Source organism: Gekko japonicus, unplaced genomic scaffold, assembly GCF_001447785.1.
Source record: "Gekko japonicus isolate JY-2015 unplaced genomic scaffold, Gekko_japonicus_V1.1 scaffold1485, whole genome shotgun sequence".
NCBI classification, from domain to species: Eukaryota; Metazoa; Chordata; class Lepidosauria; order Squamata; family Gekkonidae; genus Gekko; species Gekko japonicus.
In genome coordinates, this window is record NW_015173176.1 from 398,039 (window position 1) to 410,938 (window position 12,900).

Genomic DNA, 12,900 nt, shown 5'->3' on the forward strand with positions numbered 1-12,900 from the left:
TTAGCTTGGAGAAACGATAGCTGAGGGGTGACATGATTGAGGTTTATAAGATTATGCATGGGATAGAGAAGGTAAAGAAAGAAGTACTTTTCTCCCTTTCTCACAATACAAGAACTCGTGGGCACTCCATGAAATTGCTGAGCGGTCGGGTTAGAACAGATAAAAGGAAGTACTTCTTCACCCAAAGAGTGATTAGCACATGGAATTCACTGCCACAGAAGGTGGTGGCGGCATGGACAGCTTGAAGCATGGACAGCTTCAAGAGGGAACTAGATAAACATATGGAGCAGAGGTCCATCAGTGACTATTAGCCACAAGGTAAAGATAGGAACTCACTGGTTGGGGCAGGTGATGCACTGTATTCTTGGTGCTTGGGGGGGGGCAACAGTGGGAGGGCTTCTAGTGTCCTGACCCCACTGCTGGACCTCCTGATGGCACCTGGTATTTTTGGCCACTGTCTGACAGAGTGTTGGACTAGATGGGCCATTGACCTGATCCAACATTGGCTTCGCTTATGTTCTTATGTTATGTTGTTATCAAAATGATAATGGAACCAGAGTCCCTCCCTCTCAGTTTACATAATCATTTTTCCTCTCATTTGTTTACATGTCCAAGGGATGATTCAGAAATCAATAACAATGATGGGGGTCAATTACTATCATAATAAGTGGTCATACCAGTGGCAGGAGGGGTAGCGTCAGTTCCTCAGAGATACAGGGAACAGTCCTAGGCAGGTCTAGTCAGAAGTGAATCCCATATTTGTCAATAAAGCTTAACCCCAGGAAAGTGTTCTACAGATTGCAGCCACAGGAACCTGGGAAAAACCCAGGATCACAACAGCAAGAAATAGAATGAAATATTCTGAAGTTACTTATGTATGCTGAGAAGTTACTTATGTATGCTGAGTCCAGTAGTACCTTAGCACCACTAAGATTTTCAGGGTATAAGCTTCTGAGCGCCAAGAGGATTTGACTCTTGAAAGTTTATACCCCGAAAATCTGGCTGATCTCAAAGGCGCCACTGGACTCGAATCTAACTTTTCTACTGCAGATCAACACAACTACCTGTTAGATCCCAAATCAGGAGAATAGATCTACGTTCAAAAAGAAGAAAGATTTATTTCCAAAGCATGGTTGATCACGAACATACAGAGATTGTTAGAAATAACTACAATACCCAGGGAAGGTGTATTAAAGGAACTTCAAACCAGGTTTAAACCAATGAACATATTTCCCTCGTCAGGTTTACAGATTAGAAAAGGCGCGAAGCGGTCTGAGAACAGCAATGGTCAATTCCATAAACACAGGTTGAGTTCACACGGGAAATCTAAACAAGCCAGAGCATTAAGACATAACACCACATCACACCAGCTGGAGACCTTGGCAGTTACAGAGGCACTACATGAACAGGATAAGGCTTTGGGAGAAAGGAAGGGGGATGGGACGTGTCCCAAGGAAATGGCAGCTCGCTGACACTACCCTCTGAAACTTATGCATGTAGATAACCCATGTTTTCTCAGGAATAATATCCTTCATATCCTGGTTTTATAAATATTCCAATGAAGGAGCCAACAGATAGGCTAAAGTACAACAATTATATAGCAAATACAAAGATCAAAACACGCAGCATTTAAAGGCTCTGTACTTCAAAATCACTGCATTTTGTTTTTCAAAATGAGAGTATGACAGTTCATTTACTGTAAACTGCTCTCTCATCAGCAATTCATTCAATATTTTCATTCCATTCAGCCATGTTTACGTTTCTAAAACCACAATCAATCAAGCCAAGCTTCAGACTAGATGATAAAATATTAAGTAATTTTAAAAATATAAAAATGCATTACTAGACCAGACCAAAGATTCAGTATTCTGGATACTCTGGATGTGAGAATTTCCATATTAAACAGGGTGAATAGCTTACAGAGTGATCCTAAACAGAATTGTAAGCCCACTCAGTTCAATGAACTTAGAAGGATGTAACTCTGCTAAGGATTGTACTGTTAGACTTCTGTTATCATACAGTTCCCCATTTCAGACATTACCAAGAAGACCAAAGGTCTCTTTGGTCACTTGTACTTCCTCTTTAAAACACATCTCATCACATCCAACAGGATTATCAGGAAATGCAGATCCCACAAATAATTCATACACAGTGCAAGAAATTTACCCATACCCTGTTGATTCCAGCATCTAATTACCAAAGATACATTGTTTGTGGACATGAATGGTCTGTGGATTGCTTGAAATTATCATGGCTGCTGATCACCAATTCTCCTTGAATGTAACTAATCTCTTAAAACACTATTTTTTGCTAGTTTCCATGTCAACCATGAATTCCATGGTTATTTATTGGTATGCATTGTATTTGATTTTTTTTCTGTATTCAATCATAATTAGCCTGCTGTTTCCAAGCTTAGTATAAATCATGTATGACTTAACATCACATAAGACTCCAAATATTTCTCAAACGTGCACCAGTATTCAATACATGAAATACATGAACTGCAATAAATCGGCTGGAGCTTTAACGCAATATCTAGCATTGGACACTCCCAAAAGAAATACCTTACAGATTCTAAGTTCACAATTTCAATGGACTGAAGAAATCCTGGCAAATCTGAGACCATGTGCCAATGTTTTCTAACAATCCCATGTTAGAATTCATGTATTGAATACTGGTGCATATTTGAGAAATATTTGGAGTCTTATGTGATGTTAAGTCACACATGATTTATATTTATTCATCTATTTCCATTGTTAGTTTCCAAGCTTAGGGCTGGTCCTCACTCCAGGCACAAAGCATATTTATTGATGACAAAGACCCACTGACCCTCACAGGAAAATAAACTCCCTGAAATCAGCAGACCGCAACAGCCTTTGCTACCTCTCAAGTACACACCAAGACTCAGCTATGGATACCACTTTCTACTGCCAAACATGAAACACCACAAGAGATTCAGAGATTGGCTGGACACACTCAGCAATACTATTAACTGACCTGCAAGGGAAGCATATAGCAATGGCAAATAATAGTCCAGACCAAATAACTTCCTAAATGGATGTAATGTAAATGTTGCCATTGTCTAGCTGTCCATTGCATTTTCAGACTGCTATTCCTCTGATAAGCTCAGGGTAGTATTTGCCCCTCTCTCCACTTTGTCTTCACAGCAACCCTGTCTTGCAAGTTAGGCTGAGAGATGATAATGGACCCAAAGTCACCCAAATAGCTTAAAGGCAGGCTGGAAATTTGAACAAACTCCAATCTCCTAACTTTTGGCCAATACTCTAACCATTACACCATGCCTAGCTAAGGAGAAAATTTTAACAGGTTCATTCAGAAACTTCATAAGTGGTATTTGTACAGAATTCTGAAGTTTCTATGTTGCTAATGCATACAGACTGCAGTCAAGGCAGACTGGCAGTGGCAGGGGATGAGGAAGAGTCAGAATCGTATGAAGAGAATGCAATTACACAACAATTTTTTCCATTGCCATTATTCCAGACTCACCTGGAAATATAGGTCAATATGCATTTGTATTATTAAAACAATGCCAAAAATAAACCTTTGCTAAGGTAATGCATGATTACAACAATGATAACTACCAAAAAACTGAAGAACATGAATAGTGAGAAAAATCCAAGATAGACTGGATGAGAGAGAGAGAGAGAGAGAGAGAGAGAGAGAGAGAGAGAGAGAGAACAAACACATGTCCTGTATTCCTCATGCATTCTGAGGGTAAATAAATCAAACCTGAGTATAAATAAATCAGAGTTGCTGGAATTTGCTTATCTCTAACACATAATCAAGCTTCCTGATGACCTCAAAGTGTGTTGTAAAGAAATAGGTAATCTTTGATTCTATGTAGCTGCCATTGTTCTTTTTCCCTTGGACAACCTGCTTGCTGATCCCACTTATCTTGATTTGGAGTCAGGTTCATCACCCTATTAATCACCTCTTTAATCACCATGATTGTGAATACAAATGATTGTTAATGTGTATTAAAGGATAAGCAAATTGTTTGAAACCATCTTGAGTAAAAGCATCTGCCATATGCAAGAATGGGAAAATGCAAGACCATATCTACCACTGTGCAGCTATAATATTTTTTTCCACAGATCCAGAGACTCAGTCATCAATACAAGTGGCTAGATGAGTAGCTAGATGCACATTTGGCAAGGGGAATAAAATCTAAACTGATGCTTACCATTAAACTTTTAAATTTTCTATTTTCTGCAATGTGAAAAAAGCCATCTCGTGTTAAAATCTTGATGTGCTTCACTTCATTATTGTACCTATAGGCAATGAATAACTTATGAATATAAATGTGTTTTTAATCAGCAGAGATCAATAATTACTTGAGGGCATGCCCTACTCGTACACGAATAAATTCTTAAGACAAAACGTATATCCACGCCAATACATGGTTGACACCTAATTAACAAAACACATTTATTATGGTCTGGCAGAAGATGCAGTCTTAATTCAGATTTTTAAAAGCCTTTCAGCAAGATCTAATTATGGGATCCCATGCTATTGCTTGCATTCAAATTCATGCTGAGAATCACCTTTGAAACAAAATAAGATCCCCTTAAATAATTTGTATTGACAAAACAGACCAGCAACTTTTTAAAAATTAAAATTCTGTTAGACACTTTACAGCTTGTCCAATTTACATTCAAGTCCAGGAAAAGATTCTGTTTGGCTTCAATTCATAGCCAAATCAATTCTAAACATTTTCTAGTTAAAATGCAAATGGACCAATACATCAACGTATGCTAACTAGCATAAAGTCATTTGTGCCTCAAGTCACAGACCCATTAATGCACTAAACACTTATGGATCTTCTATCCCACCCACTCCTTTCTCAAACAGATCTCTGGCAGAAGAGGGAAAGGGCATGCATGAACTATATTTCCCCTCTTCAAAGAAAAGGAAAGCATAGGAACATCATGAAAATGGTAGAGAATATACACCCTGGTTCTGAACATGTAGCACTTTAGTCTAGGACAAAATATAAAAGCTCAGTGCCTAGATGCAAGAAAAGTTGCATCCCTGCACAGTCAGGGAATGATCCATGAAAAAAAACCAATTTCTGCTGGATTTCAGTACAATGTTTTCAAAAAGAACAAAAGTGCCCCAGCTGACTACACAATAAGCAAATTAACAGATAGAATGTATATTTTCAATATGTAAGCAAAACTGACGTTTGAAATGTTTCATATGCAAGTTCTCACATAAAGCTCAACAATTATGAAATCTATCTGGGGAGAAATTTACATTTCACTTACTTAATGCTAATGGCGTATTCTCCTGACTCTTTAGTCCTATACCGCACTAGGTAAGTGCTATTTATCCGGTTAATAAGTTCAGTCTCTGCTTGCAATCTTTCCATTGCTCCTGCATACCTACAATGAAGTGAGATAAATATTAACCACACTTTCTATAAAGACAAACATGGAGGACAAGTGCCAGGGAAAAGTATGGCAGTTATATTTTGTTTTCTTTTTTCTGAATATTAGTTACCAACATTATTATGATAATAACCTGTTTGGTAAAGCAGCTTATGAATCGGGGGAGGGGGCGTGTCATGTTGTTAGTAGTGTGCAATCCACTGCATATTTGTTGACTGTGACTGTGAAATCCACCAGTCATTTATACAAATGCAACCATCCTTACACCTCTAATAATCCCGTACAGTAACCTCGGACAGAGACTACTAGATGATACCTGGATGTGGATGAGCAAACAAACCCCATTCCAGTCTGTTGGTTACCATCTACCAAAACCTAAAGCCAGTGCTGAGAAGTGCATTTGACGGTCCACTATCAAGCAAATGCACTGGGTTTGTTTGCACACATTATCTAGATCAGATCTAGTAGTCGCTGTCTGGAGTTACTGTACATGATGGAATCAAGATTCCAACAAGGGACAGCAGGCAAGAATCATGTTGCACGCAATCTGCTTCTAATATAGCAAGGGTATTTCTGCTTTTCTGTAATCAATTGGAGCAGTGGTACCTTGCCTGTTAGATGAGACTAGGAATGCTTAAACTTTTTTGTGGAATACTTTCAATTTCTAATTTTACCAATATCACAAATCATTCTTACAACATCCTGGAAGGCTGGAGTGCGATTTCACCGACAGCTGTGTAGTTTAAGGAGGTCAACAGGAACAGAGCTCTTAAAAAGAAGCCCTTAACATGGCTAAAGGTCAAGAGACACATAGCCACATCCCATCCCCCTCCCAAAGTCTTTCACCCGCAGATTGAAAGAACAGAGAATGTGCAAAGAGAATGCAGACTTATTGTACACAGAGAAAGGGGGTGACTGGAAATCATGAGCTGGGATGTGGGAGAGGTGGTCTGATGGGAAAGGAGGAAGCAAGTGTCAGGGGTTGGAAACTTTCTCTTTCTTTCATTTCTGTGGGCCAAACGACATTTTAACGAATCAGGTCTGGATCTCCTAGACCCGACTCACTTTCCCCACAACAGCAGCAGGAAATGTCCCCTCAAAACTCTGTGGGATCATGATTCAGCTTGGTACTGTGGCATGGGGGTGGAGGGGAAGGGCTACCCATAAATTTTTAAAAGCACTTTCCCCACAGTTGCTGTGTGGTGGCAGGGAAAGCCAGTGTGGTCTGGGTCTCATGCAGATTGTGGAGGCTCTCAGATTTCAGCATAAGGCTCTTAGACTTCAGGGCTTTAGCCATACTTTTTAGTGGATCACTTCAATGACCACAGGAATACAAGCTTATATGCATACACAGGGTTAGGTCCAGCCAGCTTTTTCATCCAGTCTTGACTTATTTGCCTCCTGATTACAGCCCCTATTCCACATACAGGTCTTATAATACCCAGGAAAGCCTTTTTGATGGTAAACGGCACCCCTCCTCCTCCCTTTTTCACCAGCAGAAAAGCTAGTTGGATCCAACTCATTACAAATATTCAACATGTGAAGCCTGATACATCTACAAAAATATTGTTAGACAGTGTATACATTCAATAATTTTTGCCTGTATTACAACAAAACGCCTTGTGCTAAAGACTCAAAAGGTTAAACTACAACTAATTAGATTGCTGTTAATGCCAGGATATCTGTTTTCTCTCCAGCTATTTATTTAAACTTTCTCCCTTCCCAAACAGCTTTCAGGCACTCACCATGGCTGAGAAGAGTAGTCTACTGGTTTAGGAACCTATGATTTGAAAACATAAATAAGTGAAAAATATTTCTAGCTTTCCAAATAAACTGTGTTAACTGCTCTAAGATATGCACAAAAATATACAGCACGCTGAAGTAACTGGATCAATACATCTTTTTAAAAATAAGTTGCTAAAACACACTTCATTATGGCAATGGTGCTTATACATGCACTATGTTTACAGTTGCCAAGTCCCTCCTGGCTACCAGCGGGGGATGGGGAGTATAGTTGCCAGGTCCAGGTTGGAAAATTCCTGGAGATTTGGGGAGAGAGCCTGGGGAGGACAGGTATCTCAGTGGGTACAGTGCCATAGTGACCTCCCTCCAGAGCATTCATTTTCTCCTGGGAAACTGATCTCTGTAGTCTGGAGATGAACTGTAATTCTGGTGGAGTCCCAAATGGTGGCTGGCATCCCTAAACCATGTTAAACATTCATTCAGAGCTGGAAGTAGCTGTTATGGTAGATGCAAAACTACTGTTGTTAAAAAACACACAAAACTTTGTGTTTGTTATTTTCTGGAAACAGGCAAACTCACATGAGACACTGTGCTGCAACTTACGACAGCTCCCACACAAAAAAGCCTTCCCAAGCACCAAGGGGAGACTGCCCCGTGGGAAGGACTGTGCTTTCCTGATATCACAAGTACATTGGGGCTGAAAGTGCCTCTCCTAGGACTCCTATACAAGTAGCATTCCCCCCCCCCCATGTAGGTCTTAGTGTATAGCTGAAAGGCACAAGATAAAAACCCAAGCTGGTAGGGCTTTATCTAGTCCCTGGACGAGACTCCTTGGCGGAACCCTAAGTATGCCACCTTGAGTTCCACGATGGGAGCAAAGTTGGATATAAATATAATCAGTAAAATGCATGTCAATGAACTGGAACTTATTAAGTGTAATAAATAACATTCATGTCAGTGAACTGGGGCTAATTACAGTAGAGCATATATATTTTCAGGCAAGGTGTGTATATGGGAGCAGTTCCTCATCAGCCGTGGTTCCCTGACACCCACAGTCTTACAGATTTGCCTTACACATTTTAAGCCGGGCATGAGCAGAACCACTGCTTTGCCAACACCCACCTCTTTTAGAATAGAAGATCCTGTGCCATTTAGATCGGCTTCTGTCAGCCTGTTTTATTCCCCTTCCCCTGCCTAACAGATACCGTACAGTTTGCATTAAGGGGCAGTTGAATCTGTCTCAGTTAATTGCAACACGTTTCTACCCTTCTTCCCCTTAACTCCACACATGGGGCATACAAATAATAGGAAATAAAGGTATGTGTCACTGTGTCACATATTGCAAGGTAAATCAAGGTGTAGATGCTAAACAACAGCACACAAGATGGCCTTCAGCTGTACCTTTTTTTCTCTTTTAATACAGCAACAATAATACCATCATAAGATAGTTGAGAAAATGAATGTGACAGATTTTACATGACACCTAAAAATAATTCTAATAACAATGAAGCTGAAAGTCAGCCAGTGACTCTAAGCTGTTGTTGCCATACTGAGGAAAGAGAAAAAGCTTATATTTGAGAAAACACTGAACTATAGATATTCCAGAGCCCAGCCGTTTTTCATTCAGTATTTACTCTTTGTGTCTTTTGATATATGTATTTTATGCTGTTTCTGGGCACTTTTATATGGGCAAGTTGTAGAGGCTGTTATTTAATAATAATAGTAAACATTATGGTGCCTTGAAGATTTGATAGATGTTTCAGTGTCTCCAACTGTATCATTTTTCATAACAGAGTCTTTATATTTTGCCCTTCCAAATGGTGAAGTATCAATTTATCTTTCTAGTAATACTTTGCCTCTAATATTCCAGAATTGATGTTTATTCATACTTCTAAATTCATGCAAGTTTTGCAATCCACCTCATTCCAAAAAATTCCTGCTAACACCAACATACATTTTACAAAAGGCCAAAATACTGCCCTGAAACTATGGCATTGCCTTTAACCCTTTTCAGATGAGTTATGGGGTTTCAGCAAAAAAAAAAAAAAGATGTACAATTGTCACACATGACAACTGACACATGGTTTTTGTGCATTTTCCTCATCAGGAACCACTGAAGCCTTCTGCATCAACTTTAGAAGGGGCAAAAGAGCTGCAAAAGTCGCAGCCGCTATTAGTTACAAACTGACTATTTATACATTAGAATGGTGGTTAGATTCATTTATTACTGCAGAGCACTTTTCCCAGGACAGACATGAAAGCAAAAAACCTCACTAAGTGCACCCAAGAACTGAATATGGGGTATTTTAATTTTCTCTCCAGTACAGATTCCCTTAGTGAACCTGATTGATAAATGTTATTTATCCTTTGAATCTGATCAATTCATCCCTAGCATACTAAGAAGCAACTACTCCCAAATAGATTGGTTCAATGCTTGGGAGTTTGTTGTTAAACTTTCCCTTGCAACATGCAGCTTGGCTCTCTCACTCAAGTCACATGCAAATATTCATAAGAATCTTTCTATAGTAGGATGCAACTATTCGTAAAAATCTTTCTGTGGCATAATCCCTGTCTCTATATTTCATGAGGCACAGGGCAATAATGGTAGACAATTTTTTGAGTTATTGTGGAGGGCAAGCCACCCACTGACTTTTCAAGTCCCTATCCAACTGGCTGATTGTATGATCTTTTTACAAGATCAGCTATTCACACAGCTTTGCTTGCATTCAAAATTATAGAAGCATACACTGCAAACTAATTTTCTTGTGAGCAATTTCAAATATTCTGGGATTATGCATACCTTTGTGATGGAAGAAGGGGAAGAAAGTCAGGGCACGTAGGCATATGATAAAATAGGCTGAGCACTTCAATTTTATAGCTTTTTATAGTTTTCACAGGTGCATTTCTGAACCCATTATTATGGTCTAATCTCTCTCTATAACCCAGGGTGACTGGGGAATATATTAGGAAAGGAAGCAGGCTCCCCTCACTGTTCAGAAATCAGCAGCTTTATTGCACAACTCATTTGTTGCAGTCTTTAAGTGCATTTTATCTGAAAACTAGTTAGACAATTTAACTTATTAAATTCTCATGAGTTAAATCCATCTCTTATGCAGGTTTCTGTTAGACTTCAAATTTTAAACCCAATAACCAAACACATAACATTGTTACACTTTCAAATAACATTGTACGCAGAATGGCAACACAAAAAAAAAATAATATAAATCCCACTAGGCAGGATTAATAAAAAATCTTGGCAAGAACTAGGCAAGCTCACTGCAAACATTTTTGTAAAAACAATTACATTGACAAACACAGTTATGCAATTCTACTTACACATGGACAAGGTTTTACTGCATCACTTGGAAAGAAACCAAGCTCCCCTGTCACTAGATTTCTACCCTACAAAGAGGAAAGAAGATCCCATTAGAAGAGAACACAAGAGGAACTCCAACGCATTATTAAAACAAATCTTTGTACAACCAGAGCTAAATTATCAAATTTTGTTCAACACTCTGTTTGTTGTTAATGCCTACACAGATTTGAGTGATTTCACAGATGACAACTGAAGAGTTAAGTCGTAGAATAGGGAAGATTTTTAGGTGCACAACAGCAGATATGGAAGTGCTTAAATCTTTCCTCACTGCCTGCTAACACTAAGTGAAAACGAGTGCACTGCTACTACTGTCCCTACTATCTTTTCTGCAGTGCATAAGATATAGCACTAGAATTTCTTCTGACACAATTTCAGAAATAAGTCAAACCATGCAGACTCTCTACTTCATATTCTATTGCTCCATATATGCATTCCTATTTTGTTAAAATTATACTGAAGCACTATGTGTAGCCCCAGAGCAATGGTTTGCAGAAGCAGACCTTCTGCTGTACATTTTCCTTTTCATTCATGCATCGTTGGATCCAAGCCTATGTTTTCTTCTTCTTTTCTTTTCTTTTTTTTTGTGATGAGGGAAATTGATTGATGGGGGAGAAGAAGGTGGACACTTGAGTTTTTGCTTCTTTCCCAGATCTATTCCAAATTGCTTCCTAGACCCGCCAGAAACTGGCCTAACTTTAGTAAGAGCCTAGAACAGTGGTGGCGAACCTATGGCACGGGTGCCAGAGGTGGCACTCAGAGCCCTCTCTGTGGGCGTGCACGCCATCGCCCCAGCCAGGACCAGACCATCATTAAAGTGTCGAATTTTCTGCCAAATAATTTTAAGTAAATGAAAGCCAGTGGGATTGCTTTCCTTACTTTGTTTGGATCATCTTAAGTTAATGTATGAGTGGTTTTTTCTAAAGTAAAACCTCAGTATTCAGGTTAAATTGCCGTGTTGGCACTTTTCGATAAATAAGTGGGTTTTGGGTCGCAGTTTGGGCACGTGGTCTCTAAAAGGTTCGCCATCACTGGCCTAGAATGATGTTTGAAGCATTTCCTGTTACCAGTGAAGAAGCAGAATTAACCTTGGTGACAAAAGTGGAGTCCTGCTATAGAATTCTCTATGAAAAATGCACAGTTCTGTGTTAGTGAATAACACCATCAGAGCCCTGGCAAACTGGTATAATTTTTTTACTCCCTTTTTGTTTTTTTCCATAAGTGCTCAGGCTAACGAGGCTCAGGCCCCTGCTCCTTAGGAGGGGAGTAGGAAAATGAAGACCTGCCTTCCAGGCAGTGCTGCAATCAGTGACCGAATGAATTACCCGCCACTTATGCCCTCTACAAGCAATGGGAGGGCAGAAAAGAGAGATGCTTAGAGCACATGGAATGTAGAACATCCCCTTCCCACTTTCCAGGCAAAGCTGGGCACTCTCTACCTAGCTAGAAGAACCACCCATCTCTAAATGCCAGATATTGCTCCCTTCAGCCTGTGATAGCCCTGGCTAACTTCCACTTGATGCCCTTTTTTCCAATGGGAAGAGAAATTGTGTGAAATTGCAGGAAATTGCGTGAAAATGTTGCTGGGTTATTGACCATTTGGACATGAAGCTCTTCTGTCTCCCCAGAAAACACTCCACTCCCATACTAACCATGAAGGGCCCAAGTCCTGTCTAATATGCATTGGGAAGTGACAATAAATGGAAGCACGAGGAAAAGCTGAGAAGAAAAGCAAAGAAAGAAGGAACTAAAGGTTCCTAGTAGGTGAAGTTTGAGCTCTTGAGAGCTTAGCTATAGCCTGCTTCCATGCCTCTAGACAGAACAGATCTGGAAGTGATCCCTCATCCCAAGGACATAACCAAAAAGCTTGTACTGCCTCCTCAAGAGATGTAAGGGAACCCAGAGATTCCTTCCCATTACAGGATAGAACTCTCCCCAATATGCTACTTCTCGTCATTCAGGGACTGTTGTATGCAAAGAAAAGACAAACTCTCACTTGTATTCTCAAATAGCATGTTCCTAGAAGGACTTTATCACATTATTTGCTGATCAGTCCTCCCTGCATTCCTTTTGCTCAGGCGTCATTTCGTAGAAAAAGAGGTGCACGAGCTTATTAGCATACATGCGATTAGGATAATCATTAGCATATGCCATGCCCCCTGACATCACCTGAAGTGTGTCAGAAGGGGAAGCAAAAGGGGGGGCACTTTCAAAAGCCTCCCCTTCCCTTCCCCAGCCGGCCTGCCAAGGCAGGGTGGGGGGGAAGCAAAGAGAGAAGGGGTTTAAAGTTAAAACTCCTTCCCTCTAGAGTCATGCCGGAGGGGTGGCAGGATCTTTCCATTGTATTCTAAATCCCCCCCCCCCCGACTCTCC

At 40.0% G+C, this 12,900-nt stretch overlaps 1 protein-coding gene across 1 annotated transcript in view; it reads right to left on the minus strand.

Annotated features, from left to right (window-relative positions):
* Nucleotides 1-12,900, minus strand: part of LOC107119936 (guanine nucleotide exchange factor VAV3-like) — a 70,050-nt gene that overhangs the window by 11,356 nt on the left and 45,794 nt on the right. The window contains exons 5-8 of the mRNA XM_015422563.1: nt 10,491-10,556; nt 7,157-7,191; nt 5,289-5,405; nt 4,205-4,292 (exon numbers count right to left, since the gene is read on the minus strand). Of these exons, the coding sequence (XP_015278049.1) occupies nt 4,205-4,292; nt 5,289-5,405; nt 7,157-7,191; nt 10,491-10,556 (306 nt within the window). The remainder of the gene's footprint in view (nt 1-4,204; nt 4,293-5,288; nt 5,406-7,156; nt 7,192-10,490; nt 10,557-12,900) is intronic.